This window comes from Oncorhynchus tshawytscha, linkage group LG21 (genome assembly GCF_018296145.1).
Source record: "Oncorhynchus tshawytscha isolate Ot180627B linkage group LG21, Otsh_v2.0, whole genome shotgun sequence".
Taxonomy (NCBI): domain Eukaryota; kingdom Metazoa; phylum Chordata; class Actinopteri; order Salmoniformes; family Salmonidae; genus Oncorhynchus; species Oncorhynchus tshawytscha.
Window position 1 is genome coordinate 7,779,541 of NC_056449.1, and position 24,047 is coordinate 7,803,587.

Below are 24,047 nucleotides of genomic sequence, written 5' to 3' on the forward strand. Positions count from 1 at the left end.
TTTCTACACCACCCCACACATCCATTTGACAACAGCTATTTACCCTCAGGGTACCCTGCCACAACACAGGCACTCTACTCTTCCCCCTCCAACACAAACTTAGAATAAAAAGTTTAACCCACCCATCCGTTGGTGAAGGATAAAGGCTGCTGGTATGGAGCCTGTTTCTACAGTACATTTACTCCCTAACTCTACCCAAGAGGCTCAGCTATCCCAGTCATGAATGGAACCCTATTCCTTATATTAGTGCACTGCTTTTGACCAGGGACAATAGGGAATGGAAGCTCTGCAGGTTGGAGTTTGATTGAACTCTGGCATTTGAAACTACAGTACAAATTGGTACTAAATGATTATTATTTTTAAATAACCCAACAGCCGCTTTAGGTTCCATATGAAAGCTTTACTCGCGAAGGAAAACGATATACTGTTCCTACAGGGTAGGTTATCCTATTCACACGAGTGGGTAGTGTATTAGAACAAGTTGTAATGGGATATAAGCAGTGTAACTACTTGGATAGTGTTAAGCCATATCAGGCTCAGTGATACAGTAGGGTTAGAGCGCCACCCGGTGGCAAAACCTTAGACGAGAATGGACACGTTAATGATGTCCAAGTATATTTACCCATCTGCAATGATGTTGAAAGGTCACTAAAGCTAGAATCCAGATTTCGTGACACAGCCCCACTGTTCGCCCCAGCACGTTTGTTATTGTTGTTTTGGTGATTAAACAGAGTCGAGTGGCTGGTAATGCGGTAAAAAAAAAACACACAAAAAAAAAAAATCACATTTTGTCACATGCTTCGTAAACAGGTGTAGACTAAACAGTGAAATGGTTCCTTATGGGTCCTTCCCAAAAAATGCTGAGTTAAAATTGAAAAGTAAAAAAAACGCAGTACGTTCTCTCCGATTTTCTAACGGGCGTGCGATGACGTAAGAGGGGGAAAGAACAGTGTTCATTGTTTTAATAAGTAACCTCCTTGTCGTCGTAATGTCCTAAACGGACGTGGCAGTTTCAACAAATACAGATTTCAGCTTCAATGACGCAGACGCTAACACTCATCTGGGCACACTTACTGATGCAGCCACACACACACACACACACACACACACAATAATGACAAGGGATAAACAAACAGACACACAGTAATTTATGTTAGTTGGCTCAATACCCAATCACTGTCAAGTACTTTATTCACAATATCATTTTCTTTAAAAAAATCATTTTAATATAGAACAATTTTGACAAGAGGACAGCTAAATTGCATTCAGAGTTCCAGCTTCTCTCATAACTAAAGCGAGCATGGATGGATAGAGAGATGGTGAGCGGAAACGACTGAGAAGAGTGAATGAGAAAGATAATGAGAATAAGAGACAGAAAAATAACTACAATGCTTAGTATAATTTTACTAAGAACAAAATGATTTGTCAAATAAAATATAAAAACAAAAGAATAAAAAAAACATTCAGAAAGTAAAACAGCCGTAAAAGGAAAGAGCATAGGTGTCGCCCGGGACGACGTATCCCGACAACCTCAACATGCACATCCATTTCCATGGTGACGGAGCAAGACTGCCAGTCTTTCTATTAGTCTATGCCGCATTTTACAGGTTCACACACACACACACACACACGTGTGTGTTCCGCGTTCCGAACAAGTGTTCTTCCCAGGGAGAAGAGTGGGAACCAGGATAGATGGAGTGGAGTCTTCATTCTTCACTCATTAACTAACTCCATCGCTCATCCTTCCTCACTCAGAGCCGAGATAAAAGTCTCTCTCTCCCACACTGCAGCGCCAAGGTCATTCTCCGTCCATACGAGCACGTGTGTCTAGGTGGGGTTGGGGGTGAGAACTGAAGAACTAGAGCTTATGGTAGGACTTCTTAAGGTAAGTGATTAGGTCATGTCTGGTGTAAGATATGTAAAAACATGTTTTACTGTGGTGGGTTAGTGTTGACTGGAGAACATAAGTTAGTGATTTAATATGAATGTGTGGGTGTGTGTTCAACTGCAGGAAAAGTTGCAGTGTGTGTGTGTGTTTCAGGGGTGTGGTGGGAGACCTAAGTCCTTGTCAGAATGGGTATATGGACAGGAGGATGAGGAAGAAGACGAGTTGAGCTCCTCTCTGCAACACACCCTCCATCAGCCAATCAGATCTCAGCTCCTCCAAGACTCGCTGCAGTGGATGGCGCCACCTGAAGGACAGAGACGGGTCAGAAACTCCAAGCCAGAGTTGTGTGCGTGCGTGCGTGCGTTACCTGCTATCTGGAGATATAGGTGTAGGTGCGTGAGGGGGACCGGCCCTCTGACTGTCCATTGGTCGACACGTTCAGGAAGTCCCAGATGAGGATGGTGTCATCATGGGAACTGCTGATGATCTGGAACTCGTCAAACTGCAGCCGGAACACGCGGCCCGAGTGCTCCTGAAAAACACACACACAAACCACGTAACGCTACGGTCTACAACAGACCAGACATTAAAAGATTAAAGCAAACAAAAAGATACTCACCACCAGTGTGCGCAGACACAAGGTGCTGGCTGGGGCTCGTGGGTCCAGGGCAGCTTGCAGGTCCCACACCTTGATCTTACTGCAGAGAGAGGAGACGAGGTCAGTAGAGAACAGCGAGTGAATTGTAAAAAGACTATCTATAAACTCATTGTCTGTGTGTCTGTGTGTGTGTGTCTCACCCGTCATAGGCACCACTGACAATCCTCTTGTTGTCAAAGCGAATGCAGCGGACTAGTTCCTCATGACCTTCCAACACTCGCAAACACGCTCCACACTCAATATCCCATAACCTGGAAAGAAACCATATGTTCACACAATAAACCATATGTTCACACAATAAACCATATGTTCACACAATAAACCATATGTTCACACAATAAACCATATGTTCACAAACACACAGCTTTCAGAAAAGGTATTCACACCCTTTATTTAGGGCAAGCCTAAATAAGTTCAGGAGTAAAAATGTGCTTCACAAGTCACATAAGCTGCATTGACTCAATGGTGTGCAATAATAGTGTAATAGGATTTTTTGAATGGCTACCTCTGTACTCCACACATACAATAACCTGTACGGTCCCCTCAGTCGAGCAGTGAAAGCACAGATTCAACCAGAAATCTCATTTACATAAGTATTCACACACATCAATACTTTGTAGAAGCACTTTGCCAGCAGTTACAGCCGAGTCTTTCTGGGTAAGTCGAAGAGCTTTCCACACCTGGATTGTGCAACATTTGCCCATTATTCTTATCAAAATTCTTCCAAGTTCTGTCAAATTAGTTGTTGATCATTGCTAAACAACCATTTTCAGGTACTAATAGATGTAAGTCAAAACGAACTCAGGAACATTCACTGTCTTCTTGGTAAGCAACTCCAGTATAGATTAGGCTTTGTGTTTTTGTCCAGCTGAAAGGTGAACTCATCTCCCTGTGTCTGGTGAAAAGCAGACTGAACCAGGTTTTCCTCTAGGATTTTTACCTGTGCTTAGCTCTATTCCGTGTCTTTTCATTATAAAACTCCTTAGTCCTTGCCAATGACAAGCATGCCCATACTTGAGTAAAACATACCTTAATAGAAAATGACTCAAGTAAGTGTCACCCAGTAAAATACTACTTGAGTAAAAGTCCAAAAAGTATTTGGTTTTAAATATACTTCAGTATCAAAAGTATAAATCATTTCAAATTCCTTATATTAAGAAAACCAGACGGCACCATATTTAGCTAGAGGCACACTCCAACACTCAGACATCATTTACAAACAAAGCATTTGTGTTTAGTGAGTCCATCAGATCAGAGGCAGTAAGGATGACCAGGGATGTTCTCTTGAGAAGTGTGTGAATTGGACCCTTTTCTTGTCCTGCTAAGCATTCAAAATGTAGAGTATTTTGGGGTGTCAGGGAAAATGTATGGAGTAAAAAGTACATTATTTTCTTTAGGAATGTAGTGACGTAAAATTAAAAAAAAATGGTAGAAAATATAAAAAACAGTCAAGTAAAGTAGATACCCTCCAAAAACTACTTTAAAGTATTTATGTCTCCCCTTCTTTACACCACTGCCCATAACATGATGCAGCCACAACCACGCATGAAAAAAATGAAGTGTGTACATTTTAGTCATTTAGCAGACGCTCTTATCCAGAGCCACTTACAGTAGTGAGTGCAATTCTTTTTTCCCCATTCTGGTCCCCAGTAGGAATCAAACCCACAATGCTGGTGTTGCAAGCACCATGCTCTACCAACTGAGCATCACAGGACACTGTAGGATTTGTCCCAAACACAATGCTTTGTATTCAGGACATCAAGCCAATTTGTCAAATTTCCTGCAGTTTTACTTTAGTGCCTTATCGCAAACAGGATGCATGTTTTGGAATCTTTTTCTCTACAGGCTTCCTTTTCACTGTCATTTAGGTTAGAATTGTGAAGTAACTACAAAAGTTGATCCATCAGTTTTTCCCTACCATTTTTATTTCATTTTTTAAAGTTAACAGTGGCAAAGGCCGCGACAGTCTTGGAATTTGAGGTCACGGTAATTGGCCAGGCCAATGTACACCGTCACCGACATAACCGGTCAGGGGGAGGTCACAACTCTGTTTATATACTTGTTTACATGGATATGCGTCCAAATAAAACCCATTTGAAACACTTCATTATCATCATGGCATTTAATGACTATTCAGGTTATTAATTATAAAAATAAAATCACTGAAGGCTGCTGAGGGGAGGACAGTTCATAATAATGTCTGGAATGGTATCAAACATGGTATCATACTCATTAAAACGGATGGTTTCCGTTTCATTTATTCCGTCACAGCCATTACCACGAGCCAGTCCTCCTCAGTTAAGGAGCCACCAGCCACCTGTGTTATAAACATTCAAATCAACAAATTAAGGCCAGGTTGGAGCGGGATCTGTTGCATTTTAGTATTGACAACATGAAGAGTCAAAATAAAGATAAGCCTACCTTGTCCTCTCCTGCACGAAATATACAAATAAATAAAGATCCTACTTTGATGCACAAAACTATTCAAACAAAGTCTGATGGGTTTTCCCCACTTTTCCTGAAATAGTACCATAATGTCACAAACCCTGCTGCTGCGGTCATTTGATGGCAGTGGCATATGTTCTTCAAAGAGAAGACGCCGTAATGAGAGAAATAATGTAGACTAAGCTACTGAAAATAGGCCTTTTACAAGGTTAAATCATGACAGGGACGTTTTGATTCTTAAAGAGACGGAGTCCAGACAGGCTACTTTAGAAAACTTTTTGAATAATGAAATTGACAATCATCAAAATAGAAACATGTCCATAGCCTATTTAAAATCAGCGACGTGGATTATCGAGGGGTAGGAGTGTTAGAAAGATTCTTCAAATACTGTTAGTAACATGCATACAAAACAATTCTGAGAAGCCCAGCTGGGCACTATACTACATTTGACATGTGCGAGAAGCAGGCCAGGTGCTTCTATGCGTGCTCAGGCGCATGCTCTCCATCAACATCAGGGGCGGCAGGTAGCCTAGTGGTTACAGCGTTGGACCAGTAACCAAAAAGGTTGCCGGATCGAATTCCCGAGCTGACAAGGTAAAAATATGTCGTTCTGCCCCTGAACAAAGCAGTTAACCCACTGTTCCCTGGTACACCGTCATTGTAAATAAGAATTTGTTCTTAACCGACTTGCCTAGTTAAATAAAGGTTCAAGGAAAAATGTATTAACAGGGAAACCAGACATGCTCACATGGAGCTCCTAAATGGTACGTCTTTTTTAAATTTACCTTTATTTTACTAGGCAAGTCAGTTAAGAACAAATTCTTATTTTCAATGACGTCCTAGGAACAGTGGGTTAACTGCCTGTTCAGGGGCAGAACGACAGATTTTGTACCTTTTCAAATCCCCGGGCTGACCTTACAACTTTTCGGTTACTAGTCCAATGCTCTAACCACTAGGCTACCATGCCGTCTTGTTACTCACAAGTGTAACAAACAACGTTTCCACTCCAAGAATGACAAATTACTGTATTTAATACAGGCAGAAATGACAGGGATTAACTGTAAATTACCTGTTTTACAAACTGTAGGTGACCACATGGGGCATTCATAAAAATTAGGAGGGCGGCAATTACTTTGTCTCACCTAGGGCGGAATGTCGGCCAGTACCTGGCCTGAATGTCGGCCAGTACCTGGCCTGAATGTCGGCCAGTACCTGGCCTGAATGTCGGCCAGTACCTGGCCTGAATGTCGGCCAGTACCTGGCCTGAATGTCGGCCAGTACCTGGCCTGAATGTCGGCCAGTACCTGGCCTGAATGTCGGCCAGTACCTGGCCTGAATGTCGGCCAGTACCTGGCCTGAATGTCGGCCAGTACCTGGCCTGAATGTCGGCCAGTACCTGGCCTGAATGTCGGCCAGTACCTGGCCTGATCAGCGTTGATGAGTATATAAATGAAAAGATTCTGTATAAAATTATACCACTCCAGGTTGGAGGATTGGTGCATTGTCCATTTGATAAAACATTAGTGCATTTACAGCCCTCAGTCAGAACAAATTTGTCAACTGTTGAATAATTAATGAAGTCAGACACATCCAAACTTTTTTATAAGACAGATTTATTTATTTACTAGCAAGCAATGAAAAAGTCCACCTATCTTTTTTACTGTAGTCCCATAGCGCTCTACACCCCCCCATCTAGGGATTACCTGCTCGAGCGTCAAAGGAAAGAGGAAAACGAACTAGAAAGTTTGACAGACTAACCCCAAAACAATTGGTTATAATCATTAGTAAAACTTCACCTAAGAGCGGGAGTGTTATATACATGAAAATAAAGTTAAGCCTACATCAATTTTGGGATTATTTAAAAAGAAAAACGGTTTTGACGGTCATTTTATTTTCATGGTGGTCTTCATTCATAACCGTCAGTTACACAGTTATTCAATTACTGTCACAGCCCTACAATTGGCCTCATGGTGAAATCACTGAGCGGTTTCCTTCCTCTCTGGCAAATGAGTTAGGAAGGGCACAAGTATCTTGGTACTGACTGGGTGTATTGATACACTATCCAAAGTGTATATTCAATGTCTTCTTTATTTCTACCCATATACCAATGGGTTGCCTTCTTTGCGAGGCATTGGAAAACCTCCCTGGTCATTGTGGGTGAAATTCACTGCACAAACAGATAAGTGTATGTGTGGGGTACAGAGATGAGGTAGTTGTTCAAAAATCACACCTGTTCATTTAAATGCATTCCAGATGACTACCTCATGAAGGTGGTTGAGAGAATGCCAAGTGTGTGCAAAACTCAGGGGAGCAATCGGGGGAGAAGGGCCTTGGTCAGGGAGATGACCAAGAACCAGATGGTTATTCTGACAGAGCTCCTCTGTGGAGAGAGGGGATATCTTCCAGAAGGACAACCACCTCTGGAGAAAATCGGGCACCATCCCTACGGTGAAGCATGGTGGTGGCAGCATTATGCTGTGGGTATGTTTTTCAGCGGTAGGGACCAGGAGACTAGTCGGGATCGAGGGAAAGATGGACGGAGCAAAGTTCTGAGAGATCGTTGGTGAAAACCTGCTGCAGAGCGCTCAAGACCTCAGACTGGGGCGAAGGTTCACCTTCCAACAGGACAATGACCCTGAACACACAGCCAAGCCAAGGCTTTGGAACAAGTCTCTGAATGTCTTTGAGTGGCCCAGCCAGAGCTCGGACTCGAACATCTCTGGAGAGACCAGAAAATAACTGTGCAGCGACGCTCCCCAACCAACCTGACAGAGCTTGAGAGGATCTGCAGAGAAGAAATGAGAAAAACTTCCCAAATACAGGTGTGCCAAGCTTGTAGCGTCATACCCAAGAAGACTCAAGGCTGTAATCGCTGCGAAAGGGGCTTCAACAAAGTACTGAGTAAAGGGTCTGAATACTTATGTAATACTTCCATTTTTTAATTGTAACACATCTGCACAAATTTCTGAAAACATGTTTTTGCTTTGTTATTATGGAGTAGTGTGTGTAGATTGATGAAGGGAAAAACAATTTAATCAATTTTAGAATAAGTCTAACATAACAAAATGTGGAAAAAGTCAAGGGATCTGAATACCTTCCAAAGGCACTACCTACCTGACACACATCCTACAAAGTCCCATAAACCCAGTGAAACAAGATATCACAGACTGGCCGTGTGCAAATACCCATAATGTGTTCTAAATAGTAGGCATTTAGCAAATGTGAAAATATAACGTTTTATAGTATGTGAAATTGGAGAGGGGGAGAAACGTAGTGTGTTTTAAATGCCAGGATGTCATACTCGTTTCCTCTTTTCATCTAGTACGGATTCACTGCATGCTATCGAGTAAGAAAATCACCTTTTCAGACCCATGTGTGATTGCCAACAGCTGACAATCAGGTAAGGGGACGCGCTGTACCATAATGAACAACCGATGGGAAACGCATTCTCAGTATGGGTGAGTCTGGTACGTAGATATTTATTGCTTACTGCATACGTTATTGCTGAACATTACATTAAAAATAGGATGTAGGAGGATTAGTACAGTAGTAGGCAGGACAGATTTAGGACAGGGCCAGTCTCCTACCGTATGGTGTTGTCCGAGGAGCCACTGACCACCAGTCTGTCTCTGTACTGCAGACAGGCGATGCCTCGCTTGTGTCCGTTTAGCGTGCGCACAAACTCACACGTACTGGTGCTCCACACCTACAGGGGGAAGCAGAGAGAGAGGGAGACAGATCTCAAATATTCACCGGAAACAACTACAATATCAAACATTGTAGAGACAAGGTATGTCCGTGTGCACCCACATACTCGCTAACACACTAGCCCCACATTTCATATCTCATGATCCACACACACACACACACCTCTCACCTTGATGGTGCGGTCCCCCGAAGCCGACACAATGTATTTGTCGTCAAAATCAACCACGTTGACGGCGGCACGGTGACCCACGAGGACCCGCCGGAGGCTGATGTCGGTGGGCGAGGCCATGTCCCACACGGCGATGGAGCGGTCCTTGGAACACGTCACCATCAGACCGTTGCAGAAGCGCAGGTGGAGCACCGCCTCGTTGTGATGGATCAGGGTGTTCAATACCTCACCTGACGTCACGTCCCACACCCTGGGTGAGCGAGGGAGACGGACAGAGGAGAAGGGGAGGGAGATTTTAAAAAAGGAGGGAAGGGAGGGAGAAGGAGAATGAGAAAAGGAGGGGGGGATATTATAAAAAATAAAGAACGAGACTGATTAACGAAAGCTCTGCTAAACAGACCGAAGCGGCCAGGGCTGGACACTGCGCCGTCCCAGTCAACACACCCCACACTAGGGACCAGCCGTTAAGAGCGTTTTTATTGAGTTCCACTGTACGACAGGGGGGGGGATCAAACACAAACTCACACTGGAAAAGCTGAGACTCAAAGCCACAAACAAGTGCCCGTCAAGTCGTCGCTAAGGAAGTGAAGTCACATTTTCCTTGGATACCTCCCAGGGAGAGTGTGAAGTAATGAGTGTGTGAAGGTTGAGCTTCTGTGTGCAGCTGAGACTGGCATGGGCTGGTGCGCGCACACACACACTCTCTCTCTCTCTCCTCAGGTTTAGACATTGAAAATGTTAACTAACCATATTGACTATCACAACTCTCTTACAGATAGATTTCCTAACAGCTAGCCTTATATTGGAAGGTGAGAAATGGTAACGATTTAAATTTAAATATCAATCTCCCTGTGTACGAGTGTGTGTAGCTTCTGTGTGTAGCTACAGAAGATAGGGTGAAGTAGTGATTATTACCACAAGAGTGGTAGAGAGAGACTGGCATTCACAAATGATATAGCTATTGCATCCAAGAGACAGCGAGATGGCTGGGCAGCAGTTTAGCACTCCTCAACTAGCTATAAATAAATGAGCAGACAGGGCAGGATGCTTTCATATATAGATATGACCACAGACAGAGCCTTCTCTCTCTACTATGAGACCTATGTTTGGCTGCTCGGAGGGTTGGCTGGTGTGACAGTCAGAAGTGACAGTGATCCAATGGCTGTGGTGGGTATTGGGCAAATCCAAGACAGATGTGGAGACGGTTGGCGATCCTGACCAAGACAACTTTTTAGTCACATTTCTAGGACGACAAATGTCCATTCTAGATGTATTTATATCATGTACTTTTTCCACATTTTGTTCCGTTACAGCCTTATTCTAAAATGAATTAAATAAAAATCCTCAGCAATTTACACACAATACCCCATAATGACAGTGAAAACAAGTTTAGACATTGTTGCAAATGTATCAACAAAAAAAAAAAAATCTTATTTACTTAAGTATTCAGATCCGTTGCTATGAAAATCGAAATTGAGCTCAGGTGCATCCTGTTTCCATTGATAATCCTTGAGATGTTTCTACAACTTGATTGGAGTCCACCTGTGGTAAATTCAATTGATTTGGAAAGGCACAAACTGATCTATTTAAGTAGACAGGTCAGAGCAAAAACCAAGCCAAGAGGTCAAAGGAATTGTCCATAGAGCTGTGAGACAGGATTGTATCAAGGCACAGATCTGGGGAAGGGTACCAAAAGATTTCTGCAGCATTGAAGGTCCCCAAAAACACAGTGGCCTCCATCATTCGTCAATAGAAGAAGTTTGGAACCACCAAGACTCCTCCTAGATCTGAGCAATCGGGGAAGAAGGGCCTTGGTCAGGGAGGTGACCGAGAACCCGATTGTCACTGACAGAGCTCCAGAGTTCCTCCGTGGAGATCAGGGAATCTTCCAGAAAGACAACCATCTCTGCAGCACTCCACCAATCAGGCAAAGATTATCAGAGAAAAGTACAGCGAATTCCTTGATGAAAACCTGCTCCAGAGCGCTCAGGACCTCAGATTGGGGTGAAGGTTCACCTTCCAACAGGACAACACCCCTAAGCACACAGCCAAGACAACTCAGGAGTGGCTTCTACAAGTCTCTGAATGTCCATGAGTGGCCCAGCCAGAGCCCGGACTTGAACCTGATAAAACATCTCTGGAGAGCTGAAAATAGCTGTGCAGCGACGCTCCCCATCAAACCTGACAGAGCTTGAGAGGATCTGCAGAGAAGAATGGGAGAAAGACCCCAAATACAGGTGTGCTAAGCTGGTAGCGTCATACCCAAGAAGACTGGTTGCTGTAATCGATGCCAAAGTTGCTTCAACAAAGTAATGAGTAAAAGGTCTGAATACTTAAGTATTCTAAAAACCTGTTTTTGCTTTGTCATTATGGGGTACTGTGTGTAGATTGATGAGGGGGAAAAAACAGTTTCAGCAAGTTAGAATAAGGTTGTAACGTAACAAAATGTGGAAAAAGTCAAGGGATCTGAATACTTTCCAAGGCACTGCAGGCGGCCGTGTGTTTTACACTGACATACCAAGTAGCTAAGACATACTGGGTGGCTAAAGCAGTAGGTAATATAGCGACAGATGGCAGTGTAAGATTGTCCCCTCAAACGGCACCCTATTCCATATATAGTAGTGTACTACTTTTGGACCAGAGCTCCATGGGTCCTGGTGAAAACTAGTGCACTGCATGGGAAATAGGGTTGCATTTGGACTAAGCCTGTGTGTGTGTGTGTGTGTGTGTGTGTGTGTATATATATATATATATGAGATGACTGTGTCATACCTGACAGTGGAGTCGGAGGAACCAGTGACTATGACTCTCTCATCATACTGCAGACACAACACTGACCCTGTATGACCTGTCAGGATCTTCAGACACTCCAGAGACTGCTTGTCCCAGATCTACACCGATAGAGGGAGGAGGAGATGTCAGGAGAGAGAGAGAGAGTAGAAAAAGAAAGAGTTAGCACGAGGAAGGGAGAGAAAGCGAGCAGGAGCAGATGTGGATCAGGGTAAGCTGGTCTCAGTATTGTTCATGCCCCATTTCCATGCAGTGTGGTAGGGATCCCTGTGTACTAGAGTGCTGGAGATGGACAGGCTAGCCCTTTCCTCCCTCCTCCCCCTCATTTTCCAGGCCAGACAGATGAGTGGAACACACAGAGGGTGGGCAAATGACTCCTTTCATCCTTTAATTCAGGTCTTTCCTTTGAGAGACAGACAGCTGCTGTTTCACATCAATGGCATAGTCTGCAATAACATGACGATTAATCCATTTTGACCCGTCCAAAAAGACAAGTACACTCACGCACCTTTATGGAGTTGTCTCTCAGGCCGCTGATGATTTTATCGTCGTCGTACTGGAGGCAGTAGACTCCTTTACTGTTCTCTGACCGACACTGGATCCTCTGCAGGTTGTGTCTGCCACACCGCCAGTTAGCCTCGATAGTCTATACACACACACACACACACACACACGAGAGATAGAGGTGAGGAGAGGGGGGTAGAGGTGAGGAGAGCAGAGCAGAGAGGGGGTTGGCAGGTAGTGGGAAGGAGAGAGAGATGTCAAGAGGAAACGCATACAATAGAGGGATAGAAGAAAACAGAAAAGAGTGGATATATGAGGGAGGAAAAACATTGGATGGGGATAAAGAGCAACGACGGGTGAGAACAAAATAGATCCCTTCATCAAAAGTATTAATCAACCTTATTGTTTTTAATCACACCCACGGTCTATAGACACAGAACGCGTCCCCCCCCCCCAAATGGCACCCTATGCCCTACATAAACTCACCAGAGCCCTGGTGAAAAGTAGTGCACTAAATAGGAAATAGGGGGCCATTTGAGACATAGCCACCGCCTGAAGGGCGAGGTTTTTTTTGTGGACAGAGCTACAGTCTAACCTCTATGTCCTGGATGATCTTGGGGTACAGGGAGTGGTAGTAGGAGTTGGGCGGGACCTCTGTCGTTCGGTTCTTGAACAGATACTTCTCCCTGAGATGTCGGACAGAACAATAAGCCAATGAGAAATCAATCTTCAGAACTTCCCTATTCCTTGTGTCTCCGTCTCCAGTAGCTCGACGAGCGTTCGTGTTCATGCTCACCACTGGTGCCTCTCGGACAGGCCTTTCCAGAGGGGGTCTGTGCGGACCATGCGTTCTATGAGTTTCTTCCAGAGCATGCCCTCTGAGATCACCCTCTGCCACTCCTTACACACCAGCTCCGCGGAGCATAGAGACTGCGCATCCAGGAACGACAGGATGTTCTCTGCTATGTGGTCCAGACCCTGGGCTAGAGAGAGGAAGCGAGAGAGATGGGGTGTAAGTGTTTGTTGGGTGTGTGAGCATGGTGTGTGAAGGAGTGCAAAAGAGTGTGGAAGATAGAGCTCTGCTACCTAACACTAGACACCAGGTTAGGGGCCGGGCAGCTCCGTTTCTTTCGTCAATTTCTAGGTTTCGGGCTGGGCTCTGCCATCAGTAACGTTTTGAAGTTGAGCCAGTCGCTCGTCATCTGCTGTGCAGTAGCCGACAGTCATACCTGCCTAACATGGTGCCAGAAGTGCTTTAACCTCGTCAGACAGACCAGAATATTGTCCGCGTCGACAGGAGAGATTTTGTCACAGGAAATAACGTTAGCCAGCTAGCGGCTAACTGCTCCCTCACGTCCCGTCATTGAGCAGCCCAAGGCGGAGCCGTTGCTATAGACACGCAGACAGGCCGATTAGCAGCAGAGTGCATGCAACAGTGCAGACTGAGACCAGAAGCTAGCGGAGGGAAGTTATGTCAAATGTTGGGTCGGAATTGGGTAGGGTCTGAACGTCACGGGCATTGGTAGGGCTCAGGCTTAAAATACATTCCTGTGCTGGACTCTAGCGGACACATCCAAAAGAAGGTGTGAACGTGTATACGCGCGGGTGAGAAAGGGTGTCTGGAAAATAAGTTAAAGGGTGTGTATGGCTGTGGCAGTCACGAAATTGTCACCCGGTGATTGCCAAGCAAATAACTGGTCGGTCTCACGGTAATTGACCGTTAATTAAACATACACATTTAGCATCTCCTGGCTTCCATACAGCCTACAAGCCACTGATGCAGACTTTTCAAATATATGTTTGAAAAAGTCTAAGAAATCCATGCATTATAGCCTACACCTTCACAATGAATCCATTATTTATTTTAGAAAGGTCTAAAGAAGCATGATATGAAGAAAATGTAGTCTATTACAGAAGAAGAAAATAGCATACTCGGAGTTGTCGTTATGTTAGGTCCTGATGTGGCAATGCCAAACGGCTGTGGGGTACACTAGTTCATTTGGCAGACAAGATTTGCTTACAATTCCGTGGCATTATTTTATGTTATGACGAGTACAATTGAACAAAGCTGAATGAAATGGAAAGGATATTTCCTCCAATCGATTTGAGGGAGCGCGCCCATGTGGCTATTCTGTGTCGAACGGTAAAGAAACAGGTACTCCTATATGCTTCATTTTAAGTTATTCAATTTAGTCATTCAAACAAACATTGGTCATTACGTTTTGATTTTTAATACATTGTAAGGCTACATGAGACTAATTTGAAAAAATGCCGCTTGAAAAGGCATGAGCTCTGCTTTGTTTTTTCATTCAGGCAGTACAAACATCAATCATCTCTCATTCACAATTTGACAAGCACTTGATAATATCTATAATTTAATGGTGGCATCCCCTTTGTGTGGCCATAATGCACCCTAAAACAGCCTGCGCGCGTCCTTATCCAATTCCAAAAGGTGCATATTGAAAATATTGGAAGAACTGTCCACCTTTACTTATCGTCAGCCAACAAGATGAACAGCAAATGCACTAGCCTATGTCAATCTACTATCCCCCATAGTACAAAAGTCGACCTATCCTATTGTGTGAGAAATAAATATTCCAAACAGTCTGGGACAGTTATGGGATGCGATAGATCCCAAATTATTAGATATTTATTTTTTATGCTAGTGGTTGTATTTACTCAATGTGGCTGACGTAACAGACCAGAATTTTTAGCTTAAAATGTTGATAGTTTATTTCTTCACATTAGAAGCGCAGCAATGCGTACAGCAATGCGTACATGGCAGTAGGATATAAGCACGAATGTTCCATTAGCGGAAAACACCATTATCAAAAGTGACCGCAAATGCAATTATGCATGTAATCCTTTTTATAAAGGTGCATTTTTATAGTGAAAATTATCTTCCCCAAACTTGAAACTCACGCACTGCTTATGTATGCCGGTTAGGCTCTTAACCCCTTGAAGCACGTTAATCCGCTTTACATTTTAAAAAGTTATTTGGCCATTTTAGTTTTGATACAAACTTTAAAGAAACATATAGGCCTATGGGCTAGGGGGCAACATGAGGTGTGAGACTGATTCGAAAAAGTTGCAAAAAAAATCAAATTAAAACATCATTCACAAGTGATAGTCTGATGGGTAACAATGTTAGCCTATTATTGATAAACGTGTCTTTGCATATACATTACCAGTCAAAAGTTTGGATAAATACCCATACCAGGATTTCTTTATTTTTACTATTTTCTACATTGAAGAGTGATAGTGAAGACATCAAAACTATGAAATAACATATGGAATCATGTAGTAACCAAAAAATAAATGTGTTTAACAAATTTAAATCAATTTATATTTGAGATTCTTAAAAAGTACCCTTTGCCACCCTTTGCCTTGACAGCTTTGGAGACTTGGCCTTCTCTCAACCAGCTTCATGAGGTAGTCACCTGGAATGCATTTAAATGAACAGGTGTGCCATGTTAAAAGATCATTTCTGTAATTTCATTCCTCCTTAATGCATTTGAGCCAATCAGTTGTATTGCGACAAGGTAGGGATTGTATACAGAAGATAGCCCTAATTTGGTAAAAGACTACGTCCATATTATGGCAAGAACAGCTCAAATAAGCAAAGAGAAACAACAGTCCACCATTACCATCCAGACATTAACATCACTCAATGTGGAAAATGTGAAGAACTTTGAAAGCTTCTTCAAGTGCAGTCGCAAAAACCATCAGGTGCTATGATGAAACTGGCTTTCATGAGGACCGCCACATGAAAGGAAGACCCAGAGTTCTCTGCTGCAGAGGATAAGTTCATTAGCGTTACCAGCCTCAGATACTGCAGCCCAAATAAATGCTTCAGAGTTCAAGTAACAGACAAACCTCAACATCAACTGTTCAGAGGAGACTGCGTGAAGCAGGCCTTCATGGTCGAATTGCTGCAAAGAAACCTTGGAAAAATTGTCCTTTGGTCTGATGAGTCCAAATTTGAGATTTTTGGTTCCAACCGCATGTCTGTGAGATGCAGAGTAGGTGAATGGATGATCTCCACATGTGTGGTACCCACAGTGAAGTAGGAGGTGTTATGGTGCTTTACTGGTGACACCATCTGTGATTTCTTTAGAATTCAAGGCACACTTAACCAACATGGCAACAGCAGCATTCTGCAGCGATACGCCATCCCATCTGGTTTGTGCTTGGTGGGACAATCATTTGTTTCTCAACAGGACAATGACCCAACACACACATCCAGGCTGTGTAAGGGCTATTTGACCAATGAGAGTGATGGAGTGCTGCATCAGATGACCTGGCCTCCACAATCACCCAACCTCAACCCAATTGAGATGGTTTGGGATGATTTGGACTGCAGAGTGAAGGCAAGGCAGCCAACAAGTGCTCAGCATACAGTTGAAGTCAGAGGTTTACATACACCTTAGCCAAATACATTTATACTCAGTTTCACAATTCCTGACAATTTCTTAATCCTAGTACAAATTCCCTGTCTAGGTCAGTTAGGATCACCACTTTATTTAAAGACTGAAATGTCAGAACAATAGTAGAGAATGATTTATTTCTGCTTTTCTTTTGTCACATTCCCAGTGGGTCAGAAGTTTACATACACTCAATTAGTATTTGGTAGAATTGCCTTTAAATTGTTTAACTTGGGTCAAACGTTTTGGGTAGCCTCCCACAAGCTTCTCACAATAACGTCTGTGAATTTTGGCCCATTTCTCCTAACAGAGCAGGTGTAAAGGAGTTAGGTTTGTAGGCCTCCTTGCACGCACACACCTTTTCCAGTTCTGCCCACAAATTTTCCTTAAGATTGAGGTCAGGGCTTTGTGACGGCCACTCCAATACCTTGACTTTGATGTCCTTAAGCCATTTTGCCACAACTCTGGAAGTACGCTTGGAGTCATTCTCCATTTGGAGGACCCATTTGCAACCAAGCTTTAACTTACTGCCTGATGTCTTGAGATGTTGCTTCAATATATCCACAATTTTCCTTCCTCAATATGCCATCGATTTTGTGAAGTGCACCAGTCCCTTCTGCAGAAAAGTACCTCCACACCATGATGCTACCACCCCCATGCTTCACGGTTGGGATGGTTTTCTTCGGCTTGCAAGCCTCCCCCTTTTCCCTCCAAACATAACGATGATCATTATGGACAAACAGTTCTATTTTTGTTTCATCAGACCAGAGGACATTTCTCCAAAAAGTACGATCTTTGTCCCCATGTGCAGTTGCAAACCGTAGTCTGGATTTTTTTATGGTGGGTTTGGAGCAGTGGCTTCTTCCTTGCTGAGCGGTCTTTCAGGTTATCTTGATATAGGACACATTTTTGTTGTGGATATAGATACATTTGTAACGGTTTCCTCCAGCATCTTCACAAGGTCCTCTGCTGTTGTTCTGGGATTGATTTGCACTTTTCGGACCAAAGTGCATTCATCTCCAGGAGACAGAACGCATCTCCTTCCTGAGCGGTATGACAGCTGCGTGGTCCCATGGTGTTTATACTTGCATACTATTGTTTGTACAGATGAACGTGGTACCTTCAGGCATTTGGACATTGCTCCCAAGGATGAACCAGACTTGTGGAGGTTTACAATTTCTTTCTGAGGTCTCGGTTGATTTATTTAGATTTTCCCATGATGTCAAGCACAGAGGCACTGAGTTTGAAGGTAGGCCTTGAAATACATCCACAAGTACACCTCCAATTGACTCAAATTATGTCAATTAGCCTATCAGAAGCTTCTAAAGCCATGACATAATTTTCTGGAATTTCCACAGGTGTTTAAAGGCACAGTCAACTTAGTGTATGTAAACTTCTGACCCACTGGAATTGTGATACAGTGAATTATACATGAAATAATCTGTCTATAAACAATTGTTGGAAAAGTTACTTGTGTCATGCACAAAGATGTTCTAACCGACTTGCCAAACTATAGTTTGTTAACAAGAAATGTGTGGAGTGGTTGAAAAATGAGTTAATGACTCTAACCTAAGTGTATGTAAAGTTCCGACTTCAACTGTATGTGGGAACTCCTTCAAGACTATTGGAAAAGCATTCCAGGTGAAGCTGGTTGAGAGAATGCCAAAAGTGTGCAAAGCTGTCAAGGCAAAGGGTGGCTACTTTGAAGAATCGAAAATATATTTAGATTTGTTAACTATTCTACAATGTAGAAAATAGTAAATACAAAACCCTTGCATGAGTAGGTGTCCAAAATTATGAGCAAAATTTGTTTTCACTTAGAATGGACCATTATCACCCACCTGTATCGAAACGGAGGCAGCGGGAAAGAAATACATTTAATCTACGCACTTAAATAGCGAAGGGAGGACGCTTTTCCCCATGGTTTATTTTCATGCCAGCCAGGTAGGCTATACTCCGGTTGTAAATATAAGCAATGTGCTTAATATTAGTAATGTTGAGAAATAAATATTTTAGGTCTGCCTATAGAAAGCTGAACAACTGCTTTTTAGTAGAGGCCATCACTGTTTTCACACGCAATTGCATTTCCTATTGAAATGTTGCACAACATGAGCTCTCATGAAGTGCTTGATTAGATTTACAAATAACATTTGCATTGATGTCAGAGTGCTTAGAGGGAGTGCCGAGTACCAGGCAGTTAGCAAGTTTGGTACGCTACCCAATGACCATGAGCAGCATCAGAACTTGGAGAAGCCCCCAAAAAAACCTGTGGAATTTGACCGCCGGCGTGGCGGTGTTACGTTCACCTCAACAACCCTAGGTGTGTGTTACCTGGCAGTGCTGTGATGAAGTCTCGTTGGAGCATGGGTTTGAGGTAGGAGTTGATGTGGCCGTGTTGGTAGTGGCACATTCGGGAGATGAGGTGTTCTACAAACTCAACTTGGTCAGTCTCAGACCACTGGTCAAACAGGGAGATGCAGTGCTCCTTCTCCTTGTCGTTGTTCCCCTCCGACGGGCGCTTACGAGAGCCCGTCATCACAGGACCGTTACTAAGCTGAGAAGGAGAGGACAGAGTTATACACGCACACAGGGCACTACGGGTTCCATTCCCACTGAAATTGAATTGCCCATTGCCATAAATTGTAAGTGCCTTTTCAAGGACAATTGACACATTTTACAATGTAATATCTCTCAGATATATTACACAGATTCCACACCCTCATAATCCATCTACACACACCTTGGTGAGAACTGTCTTCTTTGGCGAGAGGTCGTCTACGTGGTTCTGAGACTCCATGACTGATGTGTTCTGTATGACGAGACAAGAACACGGGGAATGAATGGTTAGAGCTCATTTGGTGTCTGTTAAGAAAAGGTAAATGAACACAAATGTGCAAAATGGTAGCAGAATGCAGAGTACAATGGCACACACACACAGCTAGCTAATAACATAAGAAAGCTCCTCTCCCTGTGATGTGCAGTCTGGACAGGAAATTAAACTGGAGTATGTGGGTATGGCTGCTAGACAAACCTTGCAGTAATGAAACCATAATCTGATAGTACCAAGCCCTCCAACACAGACAGTTTTCATTTCAAATGGCACCCTATTCTCAACTACGTACTACTTTGTGTCAAAAGCACAACACCGTATAGGGAATAGGGTGTAATTTGGGATGCAGCCACAAACAGTGGGAGAATGCTGGGAGGAGTACTGTTAAAGGTTGAACCAGACAGGTTCCATCTCCCATTTAAAATGTTAACAGACACAGACACAGCCCGTGCTTGTTATATGTCTGTGTCATCCACACACACTTCACCTGACACTGTCACAGATTGAGAAATCTGTCCAGATGTGTATGGATGTATGTAGAAGAGAAACACAAGGGACTTCCTCAGATGGCCTACAGTAGTACATCTCCACTATCTGATCTGCAAAAATGAAACTGATATTGCACTGGATCCTTTGTCACTCTTCAGTGGAGAGACTGACAGACCAATAGTAACAGGTCAGACGGGTACACAGACAAGGTCAGCGAGAGACGGACACTAGTGTTCATGCAGCAGTGCCATACAGAGCAGACAAACTAACAGACAGAGAGCAAGCCTAGGGACAGGCTGCCAGACAGCGAGCATACCATGGCGCCCCTCACTCCCCCCCTAACACAGGCAGGGCGGGGGGTTCCTAGACCATCCCCTGCCCAACACACCTCCAGACAACCTAGCACTGCACCCCAAGTGACATGCTCTGGTAGCCTCTCCTTCCTTTCACCCCAGCCAGCAGCCCCAACTCTGCTCATCTAATTCAGATTAACTAGACAACTCTTGTCAAGTGAACTGGGCAAATTGTCAGCACTTATAAATACAAATCCAAAACTTTAGAGTATGGAGTAGTCTAGCTATTTGAAGCTTTACTTTCACAAGACCTAGCTAGGTTTGGCTAGACTTGATACAATCCTGTTCCTGTGATTCACTTGTTAGCCTATTATGCTATCTTTGATCAAAATTTGGTCTGTGTGTCATTTCAGCTTTGACCAAAACAACTTTTTTACCAAGGAAAGAGGGAGGCATCTTTCAGGCGAGCTTGTCTGTATTGATCAACCCTTTTCTAGAAGGCTAAATATGAACTTGGGCCAAGATATCAGATATCCTGTAAGCTGGGCTGGAGAGAGAAGCATGTTTTTGGGAGGAAGAGGCGGGAAGGCAAGGGGGCCTGGGGAGGGTGCAGGACACAGCTCATGGTGTGGTAAGGGGCTGAGGAGGGGGGCAGTAGGCAGGTCAGAATTAAGAGGAGAGAGTAGCAGAACCTGGTTGTGTGCCCGGGTGGAGGGGATGCTCTGCAGGCACCTGAGTGCACACAAACTCTCTGCCACCGAGGAGCAGCCCAGCCAGAGAGAGCGAGGCACAGAGCACTGTGTGAGAGAAGGAGAGATCGGAAGAGGAATGAAAGGGAAAGGAGAGAAAAGAGGCGTGAGACAGGGATGGGAGAAAGGATGGGAAGAGAGAGGAGGAAAAGAGATGAGGAAACAAGCAAGATGAGGGGTGGAGGAAAGGAGTTGAAGAGGTAGAGGATAGATGAGAGCAGCAGGAGGAAGATGAAAATGGGGGTAGAATATACATAGACAAAAAGGAGTGAAAGAAAGGGGAGGAATGTGGAGGGAAGACAAATATGACAAAACAGAATAGGAAAGAGTGAAGTGAAGAACAGATTGGTGTGTGTAATCACACCAGTGTTTGTGAAGATGAGAAGAGAAGGTGGGTTGGGGTAGTGAGGGGAAAAACCAGTATTAGAGCTACACGCACATTTGCACAGTGAGCGCAGAAACACATACTTACACACACACAAGGCATAGACAGACACACAAAAGCATTGTTAGATATATGAAGTGGGTGGGGATAGGAAGAGAAGTTGGAGGGACGATTACGCAATGGACATGTTCGTCAATTTTAAGGCCTTTGATTTTTGCTAACGCCCCGCCCCCTGTTCTTCCATCCTCACACTATGAAAGTGGTTAGTGATTTACATAGGGTCAAAATACAGACACAGAATAATCTAGAACATACATATGTACATTGTCAATTCAGTGCGAGTAGGCTATCTAATAGGACTGTCTAATATAGCCTAGGTTGGGAAAAGGTTACACAGGGAAGGGAAGAGGGTAACTGGAACAGAAACATGACATGTATCCTAGCTCAAGATCAATGTAGTTTACTTGCAGGGTGGTTGTGTTGATTTAGGTTTAGTCAATGTCAAATAATGCTTACCATTGAGCTTAGTAATGGTTTAAAGAGAGGGGTAGGACTGACCTAATTGGACAAGGGAAAACTCTATTGGAAGTCTTGACAGACTCATTAGCTAGTTACAGGTGAATCACCTAGAGATTTCTGATTCAGTGTGAAAATAATGCCATCATTGCTGCGGTGTGAGGAGCGAGTCTGGTTAGGTGGAATTTAACTTTGCCAAAACAAACAGTGGTGGCTGAGGATTGTTGAGGATGAAACCAAATCGGTTCTTTATTTAACAAACAATTTTACTGTATTTATCAGGCTTACTGTATATATGTTTGCAGCTACTAGTTACCAACACTGAAATATTATTCTAATGTTAGCCAATTGACAGTCTTGACAGGCAGATGTCATTTTTGATAGACGACATCAGACCAACAACTAGTAACGTTAAACGTGCAAGGTAGAACTCTGGGCAAACAGCTAGCCATCACCCCAAAATCTGATATATTGGCTTTTGGACTGGTCAGGTGGCTAGTTCAATCTAGCTAACGTTACCTATAAGTCTGCGAGCTAGCTAACGTTACCTTGGTACATTGAAGAATGAAAAGATGGAAAAACCAAGTACAACAGTTTGTTACAAATGTCAGGTGTCCATCTATAGCTGTCGAACTCAAGTAAGTTACAATTATTTATGCATCACAATGTCACGGTGGCCAACTATTTGTTGCTTAACCAACAACTCGTTAGCAATCGAGTTAGCAATGAAACTACCCCTCGCGAGTTAATGTTGTGCACTTCCTTCTACGCAGCTTTATAAACATGAACACGCACACCAGAAGAACATTCAGAAATTCACATGGGAGGGTATGGGCGACATTTAATTATATTTTATCAGACTTGAATGTGCATTCCTGTAGCTATCCAGCTAACTAGCCAGGTACGTTGTGTCCATAGTTAGCAGGCTAGTTAGCTAACTAGCTGTGACACAGGGCCGAGTGGCGCAGCGTCACCGCAGTGAAAAGCTACACCGAAAGCCGTGACTTTATTTAGCGGACGTCTTGCAGAAACCATTCCACTATTTCACATGAGGTTACGGATTCAATTTGGCAATTGCAAAAATCAGGGACTATCCTGTCACTTTGACTAATAGGTTTTCGACGACCTAGTCAGTCGCTGCACCAGGACCCTCAAAGAAAAAATATCGATGTTTCAGGCCCTCCCTCTTTTTCTAGTTCCCCTTCCTTTTTCCTCCAACTCTCCCGACCCTCGGTTCGGGTTGGTACCACGTTCGGCCTTCGATTCAAGCCTCTACGGCTCCTTTTCGTTCCCAGTAGCGGCCTAAGGGGTCAATGTCACCAAAGCTTACCATTAATTCCAACGTTTTGTCCTCAATCTCCGGTTCCATGTTGTTGGTCACCCCGAAACTCGGCTGTGAAAATGGAAACCAAACACTGCGTCGGCGGCTGCAAAGGCAGAGACGTCATTCACTTCGCTCAGCCACAGCTTGGCAGGGCTGTGTTTAGTGCCCTGCCCCCACTCGTGAATCCGACACTCTTGACTGGCCAAGCTCTGCTAGAGGCGTGCCTTAACTGGCTTGCCCCACATTGATTGGCTTGTCGTGCTATCAAGGCATTCCCCTAACAGAAGGCCAAATGTTTAAAGATGCTGCCATTCTGAGAAACACATCAACTATACCACTCATCACTTTTTCGAACGATACCAAAATATGCTTTCTGAGTCTGAGATGACTCGCGTCATTGGTTAACATAGTACATAAAGGAATATTACGGGCAAGCAAGCAAAACCTATTTTGCATTACTTCTAATATAACACTGTAAATTAATGTAGACACTAGCATACAAGCACCAGATCATTTGAAGAATGACAAGTGGATATAGAATGGCTAAAATGACATCTAGGCATGTATCTCTTCAGTGCTTGGGGTGTCACTACAGACACCCTGGTTTGATTCCAGGCTGTATCACAACCGGCTGTGATTGGGAGTCCCTTAGGGCCATGCACAATTGGCCCAGCGTTGTCCGGGTTTGGCCATCATAAATAAGAATTTGTTCTTAACCGACTTGCCTAGTTAAATAATGGTTCAAATTTTAAAAATTAAATGAGCAATGTGGGCAAATGTATTTGTAACAAATAGTGTAGAATGCGTTTCTCCTGAATTACACATTCTCCTTACCTTTTTGACAGCAATTGATTTGAGATTTTAAAAACCTGACC

The 24,047-nt window shown here is 43.6% G+C and overlaps 1 protein-coding gene across 2 annotated transcripts; it reads right to left on the bottom strand.

The window, feature by feature from the left end:
* Positions 1–1,173: 1,173 nt before the first annotated feature.
* On the bottom strand, positions 1,174–23,368 carry LOC112220820 (F-box and WD repeat domain-containing 11-B). Of its 2 annotated transcripts, XM_024382716.2 has the most exons (13): positions 23,179–23,365; positions 19,327–19,395; positions 18,918–19,140; positions 12,959–13,145; positions 12,758–12,848; positions 12,167–12,304; positions 11,641–11,759; positions 8,869–9,118; positions 8,579–8,697; positions 2,687–2,797; positions 2,508–2,586; positions 2,256–2,420; positions 1,174–2,192 (listed from the first exon to the last, which is right to left on the bottom strand). In XM_024382716.2, exons 1-12 carry the CDS (start codon positions 23,215–23,217, stop codon positions 2,259–2,261), a joined length of 1,587 nt encoding a protein of 528 aa, XP_024238484.1. In that variant the 5' UTR covers positions 23,218–23,365; the 3' UTR covers positions 1,174–2,192; positions 2,256–2,258. The 2 variants fall into 2 exon arrangements, with proteins under 2 accessions (XP_024238484.1, XP_042158936.1); XM_042303002.1 differs by having other exon boundaries at positions 1,174–2,420; positions 23,179–23,368.
* Positions 23,369–24,047: the final 679 nt, after the last annotated feature.